The 11865-nt window shown below is 44.9% G+C and overlaps 1 protein-coding gene across 4 annotated transcripts in view; it reads left to right on the top strand.

Moving 5' to 3' along the window:
* The first annotated feature begins 303 nt into the window (after positions 1-303).
* LOC123575845 (programmed cell death 6 interacting protein) overlaps positions 304-11865 on the top strand; it is a 79594-nt gene continuing 68032 nt past the window's right edge. For all 4 annotated transcript variants that reach the window (XM_045436679.1, XM_045436681.1, XM_045436678.1 and 1 more), the window contains exon 1: positions 304-4999. In XM_045436679.1, the coding sequence (XP_045292635.1) occupies positions 4791-4999 (209 nt within the window). In that variant the 5' untranslated portion in view covers positions 304-4790. The remainder of the gene's footprint in view (positions 5000-11865) is intronic.

Below are 11865 nucleotides of genomic sequence, written 5' to 3'. Positions count from 1 at the left end.
TCTAAGAATGTATTTTATGGAGTTTCATTACACAGATGGAATATCAGTGTTGCCACTAGCAAGTTCGGAAGCAGTGAAACTCATCCTTGGGATGCATCACCGGTGCTCCTTAACATCCAGCCCTCCCTTCCTTCCTGGGCACCAAGAAGACTATCCTTCCCAGTCCCACCGCATTTTGATGGGGCCAGGTGAGAGGTTCTAGCCAGTGAAATGTGAGTGGAAGTGACGGCTGAGGCAGTGAAAAACTGCCGTGTGATGCCATAGATTTCCTCTTCCCCTCTGAAAGTGGTGTCTCATGTTGGGATAATTGAGTTATAAGATCGAAGTAGTCTGGATCACTAAGACGCTCCTTGGAGGACAGCGACCCTGGAGAGTCTACGATGTTAAGATACTGAGATTCTGGAATTGTTTTTCAGTGTTTACAAAGCAACTTTATTGATGTGTGAACATGCTTGACAGAATATGAAGAAAAGAAAAAAATAATGAGATACAAAATTGCACACACAGAGACATGAGAATTATCCAAAGAAGATATATGTGCAGAGAGAAGGAAGTGCAAAGAACTTTGCTTAAAGAAAACATCCAGGTTGTGGAATCACAGCGTTTTATTTTCCGTGTGATTCTTCAAATGTGCCAAATTTTCTAGAGAAGGCATGTTATGCTCTGAAGACGGAAAAGAGAAATGTTTTGAAATGATGCTAGAAGAGCAGGGGGGAGGAGGAGGGAAAGAAATGGATGAAAGCTGGGGAAGAGGAATGGAGGAGTACACCGGAAAGGGAGAAATTCAGGCCACTTCCCCGAACACTGCACTCACCGCAGGCTCTGTGCCAGCCACAGCACAGGCCCCGGGGCAAACAGAAAATAAGAGTATGAGGACCACCACCACCCCTGGAGCTTTGGTCTGGGGAGAGGCTGGGAAATAGCAGCCTGTCCGAGTACCTATGCTGTGTGCCCGAGCCAAAGGGAAATCGGGGGCTGTGGGGAGGTGGGGTGTAGGGAGATGCAGGAAGGCTTCCTGTAGGAGGCAACTTGAGCTGTCTTGAATGAGCTCTAGAAGATCGCCTGGTACAGGGAGGATGATGAGAAGGAGTGAACGAGAGGAGACAGACATCCCCGAGGAGGCTAGTTGTTGAATTTTGTCACAAGAGACAGTTACGAAATTCGTTATTATCAGAACACAAGCATATGCCATCCTTTGGCCACTGGCCTACTGCTTAATTAATGGTTACTGCCTAACTAACTACACTGGCTTATTATCAAATTAATGAGGGTACCTCTTATTGAGAAAGGTTGTCATTTTGATAGGATAAATCTAAATTTTTTTTTACAAGCACTGAAACTTATTTACTCACTCAAAAATATTTACTGAGTGCCTACCATGTGCCTAGTGCTGGATGTAACAGTACTTAAAAAACAAAACAAAACATTTTTGCCCTTACAGAGCTTATATTCTAGTGGGGAAGTCAGACAAATATTAAATCAACAGCAACAAAAATACTTGCTAGTTAGGTAAGTGTTTTGAAGGAAATAAACAATGGCTGAGTTAGACAGTAACAAGGGGGGAGTAATGGGGAGGAGACATTTCAACCTACACATGAAGAAAGTGGGGAGGAAGTTGTAAGTCATATGAGGAAAGACAGATCTTCATGATTTTGAGAACTGAAATAAGACCAATGTGACCGGGCAGTAATAAATGAGGAACAAGTGGCAACATATGAAGTTGAAGAGATACGCAGAAATAGATCATGCTGTGGTAAGGAGTTTAGATTTTATTCTAAGTTCCATCAGACAGGATCGCCTTATCTTCCCTTGACCAATGCTGCGCAGTTAACTACATCTGTGTTCATTTCCCACCTGCCTCAACAAATGATTTATCCCACATCTTTCTGACGGTTAATCCCCGCCTTCCACCCTCCGTGTTATGGTTGCCCTTTCCTCTCCTCTTTTCATGCACTTTGCTTCTCGGGCTCTTCTGAATCCCCAGTGCATCAGTTCTGCGACCCAACCTACAAGATAATCTATCATCTTCGGTCTTAAAAATACACCTAATCTGATACTATCCTTCCTAATTGATAGCTTCTGACCTATTTCTATTTCTTCGTGTTCCTTTATAGTCCCAGGGTTTTAAAAATCAGCTGACTGCTGATTCCCAAACAAGACCTCTCCCAGAAGCTCTAATCCCATATACCCAGTTGTCAATTTGTTGACTCCACTTGAACGGCTGGGTACAAACACTCCCGATCCCCTCCCCCATCAGTGGATTATACATCAGTTTTCCTTGTATCAGTAAATGATTCTACTGACCACTCAGAAGTTCAGGCACGAAAACCAGGCGTCATCCTTGATCACTCCCTTCTCTTCACCTTCCTATCCTGTTTATCAGTAAATTCTTCAATTTGTAACTCAAAAACACATCAATTTAGCTCATTCCTGCTAATGTTACCTTTCGTGTTCTCTTGCTTGGATTTCTGAAACCATCTCATGATTTACTTCTCTGCTTTCACCTTGCCTTTCTTTAATGCATTGTCTACATAGCAAAGTGGTTGTTTTATTTTAACCTAGAATCTTTTACTAAAAAGATGAAAATTGTAGGGGCGCCTGGGTGACTCAGTCGGTTAAGCACCTGACTTTGGCTCAGGTCACGATCTCACGGTTTGTGGGTTCTAGCCCCTTATCGGGCTCTGTGCTGACAGCTCAGAGCCAGGAACCTGTTTCTGATTCTGTGTCTCCCTCTTTCTGCCCGTCCCCCATTTGTGCTCTGTCTCTTCCTGCCTCTCAAAAATAAATAAATGTTAAAAAACAATAAATGAAAATTGTGGTAAAATAAACTTTTATAACAAAAGTAGTATGTACTATGGGCAAAACCCATAAATATAGAGAGCTGATGGGGGGGATGGGGAAAATGGGTGAAGGGCCATGGGAGGAGAGGAGACATAGGCTTCCAGTTATGGAATGAATAAGTCACAGGGATAAAAGGTACAGCATAGGGGACAGAGTCAATGGTATGATAATCGCACTGTATGGTGACAGATGGTAGCTAGCGACACTTGTGGTGAGCACAGCATAATTTTCAGACTTGTCAAAATCACTATATTGTACACCTGAAACGAATGTAACATTGTGTGTAAGCTATACTCCAATATAAAAATTAATTTAAAAAACTTCGCAAAACTCAACCATTATAAAAAGAGGTACACAACAATAAAGAAAATAAAAATATACATTTCTACCTCTAAAGATTAAACTGCTAAAACCTTCCAGTATAATCCCATTTTTTGTCGTACACAAATACACATATATGCATTTTGTAATCAAAGTGAGACACCGTAACATACATACTGTTCTGTGACTTGCTCTTTTCAGTTAATGATCTCCATCTTTCCATGGCAATACATTTGCATCTTATATTCAGTCCCTCGATATCGAAATTTCTTCAGCTGTCCTGAAAGTGCATTTTGTAGGGAGCCTCTTCGTACTAGGATTCAATCTGCTCTTATGTACCCTAAATTTTTTTGTTTTTTCATACAGCAGTGGCTTTTTTCATAACGATCCATCGTTGAAGAGATGGAGACGGTTGTCCTGCAGAATATTCCACCTCTTGGATGTTTGGTTACTTCCTATGGATGATTTAGTTTGCTCCTGTACCCCCTGTATTTCTAATAAGCTGTTTGTTAGGTGCAAAGGCTTGATAGACTCAAGTTACACATTTTTGCCTGGAATATATCATAGATGATATTGTATACTTCATGCTACATCTCATCAAGAGATACGACATCAGATTGATGCACAGGGTGGCCTTTTTAAAACGTAAACTGTATCATGTCGATATCGCCTAAATCCCACTTATGGCTTCCTTGGCATTTATTCTATAATACAAATTCTGTAACTTGGCCTACAAGGTTCTGAATGACTGATGCTTGCTTACTCTTCTAACTTTATTTTATCCCATTCCCTGTGTGGTTTTTAAGTTTTTGCCACCGTTTACTTCAACTTCCCGAACAAGGGAAGTGTTTGCTTCCTGGGGACTTTGCACTTGCAACCCCATCGGTCTGCGAGATTCTCCTTTGCCACTCTTCCCCTCTTCTAATGTCAAGCATCATCTCAAAGTGCAGGTCGTTTTCAGTTGACCCCAGAGAAGCCTACTCCGATTGTCTTGTTTAAATCAGGTTCTTCCAAGGGACCCTAATACCCTACGCTCCGAGCACCCTGTTTTTTCCTACCATACTCTGGACACTTTGTACACCTTAGTTTCTGTGTCCTTACCTGCCTGTAAGTTGCATTGCACCGTGGCAGGGACCTTGCCTATAAGGTTCACTGTGCCCTCAGTCCTGGTGTATCGCAATGCGTGGCGTGAACTACCATAGGTCACAACAACCCCGAGGCTGCAACGTCTTGGACAGGTCGCCGCAGACTCTCGTAGGTGCCAGTAACAACACTTCACCGACAAGTGGAGGCATCGTGGCTTTTCCGTGAAGGCGCCGCAAGCAGCGCGCTGGAAGGAGAGGCTTCCACTTGCGAAAGAAAAATCCAGCCCCCCGGGGAGACGCCCCCGTCCCGGGCCCGCGGCTCCGCGGCGCCGCGTCCCCGCCCGCCTCACGTGACTGCGGGCGGCGCGCCCCAGTGCGCCTGCGCGGGAGCTCCCGGAAGTGGCCGGACCCACAGCTCGGGCGGAGAGTCCGTCCGTCGGTTCGTCGGTCCGCCGGTCCGCCAGCCGGGTCGTCCGCGCGCCTCGGCCCTCGTCGGCGTCCCGCGCGGCCTGTGTGGCCCGAACCGCGGCCGAGGTGCCCGCCATGGCGACGTTCATCTCGGTCCAGCTGAAGAAGACCTCGGAGGTGGACCTGGCCAAGCCGCTGGTGAAGTTCATCCAGCAGACGTACCCGAGCGGCGGGGAGGAGCAGGCCCAGTACTGCCGCGCGGCGGAGGAGCTCAGCAAGCTGCGCCGCGCCGCGCTCGGCCGCCCGCTGGACAAGCACGAGGGCGCTCTCGAGACGCTCCTGAGGTGGGCCCGGGGGCGAGCGGTGGCGAGGTGGTCCGTGGCCCGCCGCCCCCGCGTCTCCCTCCGCCCGTGCGGGGCCCCTCCCTCGCCCGCACGGCCCCGGCCCGGCCGCCCCGCCCTGGCTGGGCCGGGCGCGTAGGTGTGGCCCGCATTCCTCCTCGGTGAGCTGGAAGCGGCCCCGCGGGCCGCCGCTCGCCCTGCCCTCCCGTCCGTCCCGCCCGCCCGCCCGCGCGGCCCCGGCCCCGGCCCCGGCTCTGCTGGGACTCGGGCCATCGGATGCCCGGCGCGAACGGGGTTGCCCGCGCGCCGCGCGCTCTCGCCGCATTTTCCCACGAGTAATTGCCCCCACTCTTTGGGGGTCTCCGAGACACCGCCCTTCCCCCCATTTTTGCGTCGCCGCGCAACTTTCCGGGCCGGGTTAGGATTTCATAACCGTAGTTGTTTGAGGGAAGTGGGAGAATTGGGACACTGGGACGGACGTCTAGGACTGACTGCGTTATTGTCACTCGGCCTGAGCCACCTTTTTGAGTTCGTTATAATCGCACGGCGGAGAATTCCCAGGGTTAGGAGCTGCGGTTATTTGAAATTAAACTCGAGAGGTTGTTGAAAATCAGTTTTGTTTTTTTTTTCTTCCCCGAGCAGGTAGGCGCCCAAGGGAGTGAATTTGTTATCCTAACAATTGCTTATGGAGCTCATGCTGTATTTAATGAGGGTTCCGTTTGCGGTACTTTTTCGGATCGGATGACAACGTTTTCATATAACTTAGCGGTTCAAAATGTTCTTTTGCCTACCTTTGAACAGCCTCGTTTCTTACGTGTAACATATTCTCCTTGTCTCTCCGGACAGACACAGCTGTATTAGGATGCAAGGAGAAGCCCTGGTTAAACTAGTTTACTTATTTGTTCTGGTATCTGAAAAGTGTAGGAATAGTGCTTCTTTAGGTTTAAGAACCACTTAAGCCTAGAGCTTTAGGTTTAAGAACCACTTCAGCCTAAAGAATCTTGCATCCATGATGATTCCCTTTTAGGTGAATTTTGTTTCTGTATTGGGAGACATGCCCCCCGCCCCCCCAGCTCTACTGTGATTACAGTGGTCCGTAATACATAAATAAGAGAGTGCTTTTCTCCTTCTCTCTGGCGAAGTCCATGGGAGGCCTCTGATTGGGTTGGCTCTTGCCCACTTATGAGTGGAAATGTACTAATTTGCTTGCCCTTGTGTGAGTCACTCTCTGCTATAACTTTTCCATCCCACATGGATCAAAGTGGTAGTAATAGGGAGTGGGGGAGGGCTGGTTCCTCCAAGGGAGGATACCGAATAGATTGCCCAGAGAGATTAGGACCCTTTGGTGTCCTTTTTTGTTTTTGTTTTTATTTTGAGCGAGCACAAGTCGGGGAGGAAGAGAGAGAGAGACAGAGAGACAGAGAGAGAATCCCAAGCAGGCTCTGCACTGTCAGTGGCAGAGCCAGATGCGGGGCTCAAAGTTAGGAACGGTGAGATCATGACCCGAGCCGCAACGTGGAATTGGATGCTTATCTGACTGAGCCACCCAGTGGCTCAGTATCATTTTTAAAGATAGGACTGTCGGGTTGCCAAGGTCATTAGTTTGATACTTATTATGAGCTTTTTGTTAAGGTAACCTAGGAATTCTTAGTCATTGTTTTTAGAACTAACTTACTTAAAAAAAAAAAAATGCAAAGCGAGTTTTTAAAAAAGGCATTTGTTTTGAGAGGGGGAGGAGGGGCAGAGAGGGAGAGAGAGAATCCCAAGCAGGCTCTGTGCTGTCAGATCAGAGCCTGAATTCAGGGCTTGATCTCCTCCCACACTGTGAAATCATTACCTGGGTGGAAACCAAGAGTTAGGTGCTTAACCGACTGAGCCACTCAGGTTCCCCTCCAAAGTGATTTTTATGTAGACCAGAATAGTATTTAGTGAGGATTTCCCATTAGTAGTGTGAAGAAAGCAAGGGATGTGGTGTAACAAACACTGTGATAACAGCCTTGTTGAAATAGATTGTTTGGTCCCAGCTCTTAAGGAGCTTGGAGCTTTCAGGGGCAATTCGTGCACAATTTCAAGACTAACAGACGAGAGCGGGGGGCCTGGGTGGCTCAGTCAGTTAAGCATCCAACTGTTGATTTCAGTTCAGGTCATGGTCTCGTGATTTCTGAGTTGAAGCCCCGCATCGGGCTCCTCACAGACAGTGCAGATGCTTGGGATTCTCTCTCTCTCCCTCTCTCTCTGCCCCTCCCCTGTTTATACTCTCTCTCTTTTTCAAAAAAACTTAAAAAAGACTAACATACGAGAGGGAGTAGTGGATAGTGGTTGTGATAGAGTTCTGCTGTGAACTTTTAAAACTTCATTCATTTGTTCAATCCTTATGTTTTTAGGCATAAATGTGAGAACTATTCCTAGGTACTAAGGTTGTTGCAGAGATCGTGTCTTTGAAACTAACCGTGTTTCATCAATCATCTCTATATTATTCTCTTCTAGCCCTTTCATTCAACAACTATATTTTTTTCACTTCTTGCCCTTCTAGTGTGCTAGGATAGGCTAATAGATATATACTACAGTCTATTAAATTTTATGATGGAGGTGTATATAAAAGTTCCTTGGGTATATATGCTGTAAAAATCAAACAGTTGTGAGATGTTCATTCAATCAAGCCAGCAGAATATCTTTATTTTTATTTTTATTTTTAATTTTTTTTTCAACGTTTATTTATTTTTGGGACAGAGAGAGAGCATGAACGGGGAAGGGGCAGAGAGAGAGGGAGACACAGAATTGGAAACAGGCTCCAGGCTCTGAGCCATCAGCCCAGAGCCCGACGCGGGGCTCGAACTCACGGACCGCGAGATCGTGACCTGGCTGAAGTTGGACGCTTAACCGACTGCGCCACCCAGGCGCCCCGAGAATATCTTTATTTTTAAAAAAATTTTTATTACTATTTTTAAGTAGGCTCCACACTCAACATGGGGCTTGAACTCATGACCCCGAGATCAAGAGTCACGTGCTCTACCAACTGAGCCAGCCAGGTGTCCCTGGAATATCTTACTTTGTTTGTTTTTAAAGTTTATCTATTTTGGTAGAGACAGCGCAAGCGGGGGAGGGGGCAGAGATCAAGGGAGAGAGAGAATCCCAAGCAGGCTCCATGCTGCCTGTGCAGAGCCCAGTAGGGAGCTCAAACTCAAGAACCTCGAGGGGGAGGAGGGAAACTTCAGATCTCAGTGTGTGTGTCTTTTTGTGGCAGTCAGTTTTTTTCTTTTAAAGAGAGAAAGCTTCCGGTCTCCTTCCATGAAAAAGCCTGGTTGTCAGCTTTCTGAAATTTGATCAAGGGGAAACGGAGGTTGGGGATTTCAGCAATCATACTTGCAGTCTTTTATGTCATCTGGTTTAGGGTGACGCCTGTATTAGGGTTGGATTCAGCTGCACGTAGTAGGTAGATCTCAAGTTATCAGTGAGTTAAATTATGATTTTATTCCTGTGTGAAGAGTTGGTAGGTAGGTGGTTCTGGTCATCCGAGGCTGGTATAGTGCTTCTGTGAAGTTCATCAGGCTCCGGCGTCTTCCAGCTGTCTGCTCTGTAAAGCCTAGAGTCTTTGTTCTCAAGGCCCAGATAGGAGTGATACCCACGTTTCAGATCGTAGGAAAGACGGGAGAAAGGCAGAGGGCTCAGTTTGCAGAATATTTCCTGGAAGCTGCCCCCTAGCACCTTGCTCATGTTACTGGCTTCTAGCGTGTGTCCACATCACAGAAGGGTAGGAGAGAAAAAGGAAGTTTTATTAAGGGCAGCCATATACCCAGCTGAAACGTGGGGTTCTATTAGTAAGGAAGAAGGAGAGAGAATGATGCAGGCGTTTAGCACTCCCAACCATGGCCTCTCAGTCCCCATCCTCCCCACTTACTTGTGCTTGATCCCCCAGCTTAGCTGTGTTTGATATCCTTAACATTTTCCTCAGTCGAGGAGTTGGGAGCCTAATGGTTTCTTTCAAAGATTTTCAACCATACCTTCTCTTCCCAGACTCATACTGGATTCCTTTTTTGAGTGGTGCCTCCTGTTTCTCAATTTAGATCCTTTCTGGCTTCTCCGGCATGATTTGGCTTCTATTTTGTTAGCTCCCTCTCCTCTAGGCAATTAGAGTTTCAGCTTTCTCTCTCTGCTTCATTCCTTCGCTTCTCATATTTTAGAAAATTTCCTGAAACCTCTTGTATGCTATTGGGCCATTTCCCGTTGTCTTTGTCCTTGTGCATTGACATCTTGAAGATTTTTTATTCCTTTTTTTTAGTGGAATTTTGGGAGGGAACAGAGAAGGGTGTTGATTCAGATCTCCGGTTAACTGGGAGAGGGTTGTTTATATTTTCATCTCTCCACAGTGGTTTTATTAATTTACATTCCCAGGGCGCCTGGGTGCCTCAGTTGGTTAAATGTCTGACTTCAGCTCAGATCATGATCTCACATTTCGTGGGTTCAAGCCCCGCATCAGGCTCTGTGCTGACAGCTTGGAGCCTGGAGCCTGTTTCAGATTCTGTTTCCCTCTCTCTCTGCCCCTGCCCCACTCATGCTCTGTCTCTGTCTCTCTCTGTCAAAAATAAATAAACATTTAAAAAAAAACTTGACTGTTATTAATTTACATTCCCATCAACACCTATGTGTGAGTTTTTTATTCCTCTGCATTCTTGCTGATACTTGCAGGTTAATTATTTTTATTTTTTTTATTTTTTAGGAAGAGAGAGACAGTGAGAGAGAGCACGAGTGGGGGAGAGGGGCAGAGAGAGAGAGAGAGAGAGAGAGAGAGAGAAAATATCTTAAGCAGGTTCCATGCTCAGTGCAGAGCCTGATGTAGGGCTTAATCCCACAACCTTAGAATCATGACCTGAGCCAAAATCAAGAGTCAGATGCTCAACTGACTGAACCACTGGGCATCCTGTTAGTAACTTAAATTATTGCTTTTTGCTAAACAATGGATGAGAGATAGTACCTTGTTTTCTACTGCATTGCCCTGATTTCTCTGAGGTAGAGCATCTTACATTTACTGGTGTCACTTAATTTCTTTTTCTGTGAATGGCCTGTTCTTTTTCTTTGCCCATTTTCTGGGTTGCTTGTTTTTTTCCTTACTGATTTTTAGGAGTTTTTTTTTTACATTTTCTGGTTGTTTATCCTTTTTTCCATTATGTGTCTGTGTCTTATTTCTTAATTGTGTTTATGATACCTTTTGTCGTACAGAAGTTCTTGCAAAATGTTTTTTCATAATTGATAGTTGCAATTTTTTCTTACTCTTAATGTGCATATATTATGTGTGATTCCCCCCTTGATCAGATTTGCTAAGGGTTTGAAGCTACCATTTTCTTTTTTTAAAACCAAGTCTGTTTTCTTAATTTCTTTTTTGTTTTTTGGTTTCTTCACTGCCTTTGTCATTCACTTTTGTTTTCTCTTTCTTTTTGTATTGAATGATTAGTTTCTCATCATTTTTGTGTTTCTCATACATTTATTTTAGGAGTGTATACTTTTTCTCAGTCTACTTTGGCTGCATCAGTTGGTTTTGATATATTTTCATTGGCATTTATTTTTAAATAGTTTGTAATTTTAGTTTTGTTTCTAACTTGAGTCATTTATGTACATTTCTGTAAAAATTCTAACTTTGTTATTCTCTTGTGGGTTAGTGTTTAGTTTGTTGCGTTATGGTATTTTCATTTGTAGTAAATAAAGTTGATGGAACTAGTCTCATAATTTCTGAATTTTTTTCAAGCACTAATGTTTTTTATAGATCAGGAAAAGAAAATGTTGCTGTTCCACTTTACTTCACAACTGTTGCTAACATTCTGATTGTTGGTTTGGGAGTGAGGATATTAAGATAATTTTAGCACTAATGACACTCCTACAGATTTGTTATTCAAATAGTGTGGAGGAAGTAAAGATATGTAATAGTTGGCCCTTGGTCTCAAGGAATATCTGTACTTGGCAGACCTTAATTTGGCTCAGTAATTTTATTCTGCATAGATGAATAAACATAATTTAAAGGAAGATTTAAAATCCAATTTGTTTTTCTGTATTCTGACTTCTAATGTTTACTAAGTAAGAGAGCTTGTCAGGACGGTCTTCATTCTGTGTAACCTTAAGGAGAATCTTTTGCACACAGGAGGTTTAAGCCCACACAGTTGACTCTGTGGCAGAACTAAGCTAAGATCCAGACCTCTTGACTCCCTGACTAGTTTTTACTATACTCTGCTGCACAATGCTTCATTAATGAGTCTTCATGTGATAAATTGGGTGAAGAAAGAAGTGTGAAATAAGGTTCTGGAAGGATCTATGAACTCTGACCAATATGCGGTCCAGCTCTTTGCATTCTCTTGTTTTTCTTTCTGGTTGGCAGTCAGGGGCTGCACAGCCCTAAGTACTGACTGGAGCTGTATAGGTCATGAGAATTTGCATTGCACTGTCACTTTGGCTAGTGTGGACTGGTTCTCAATCTCCATGTGTTCCCCCTAAACTTTTTTCTTTTAATTATTTTTTTAGTGTTTACTTTTTGAGAGAGAGACACACAGACAGAGGTGAGTGGAGGAGGGACTGAGAGAGAGGGCGGCACAATCTGAAGCAGGCTTTAGGGTCTGAGCTGTCAGCACAGGGCCCGACGTGGGGCTTGAACTCACCAAGCGTGAGATCATGCCCTGAGCAGAAGTCGGACGCTCAACTGACTGAGCCACCCAGGTGCCCTGTCCCACCCCTGAACTTTAATTTTTTTTTTTTTTCAACGTTTATTTATTTTTGGGACAGAGAGAGACAGAGCATGAACGGGGGAGGGTCAGAGAGAGAGAGGGAGACACAGAATCGGAAACAGGCTCCAGGCTCTGAGCCATCGTGAGCCATCAGCCCAGAGC

Source organism: Leopardus geoffroyi, chromosome C2 (assembly GCF_018350155.1).
Source record: "Leopardus geoffroyi isolate Oge1 chromosome C2, O.geoffroyi_Oge1_pat1.0, whole genome shotgun sequence".
Classification (NCBI taxonomy): Eukaryota; Metazoa; Chordata; class Mammalia; order Carnivora; family Felidae; genus Leopardus; species Leopardus geoffroyi.
Note: the sequence above shows the minus strand (reverse complement) of the source record. Positions and strands in the feature narration are given on the sequence as shown.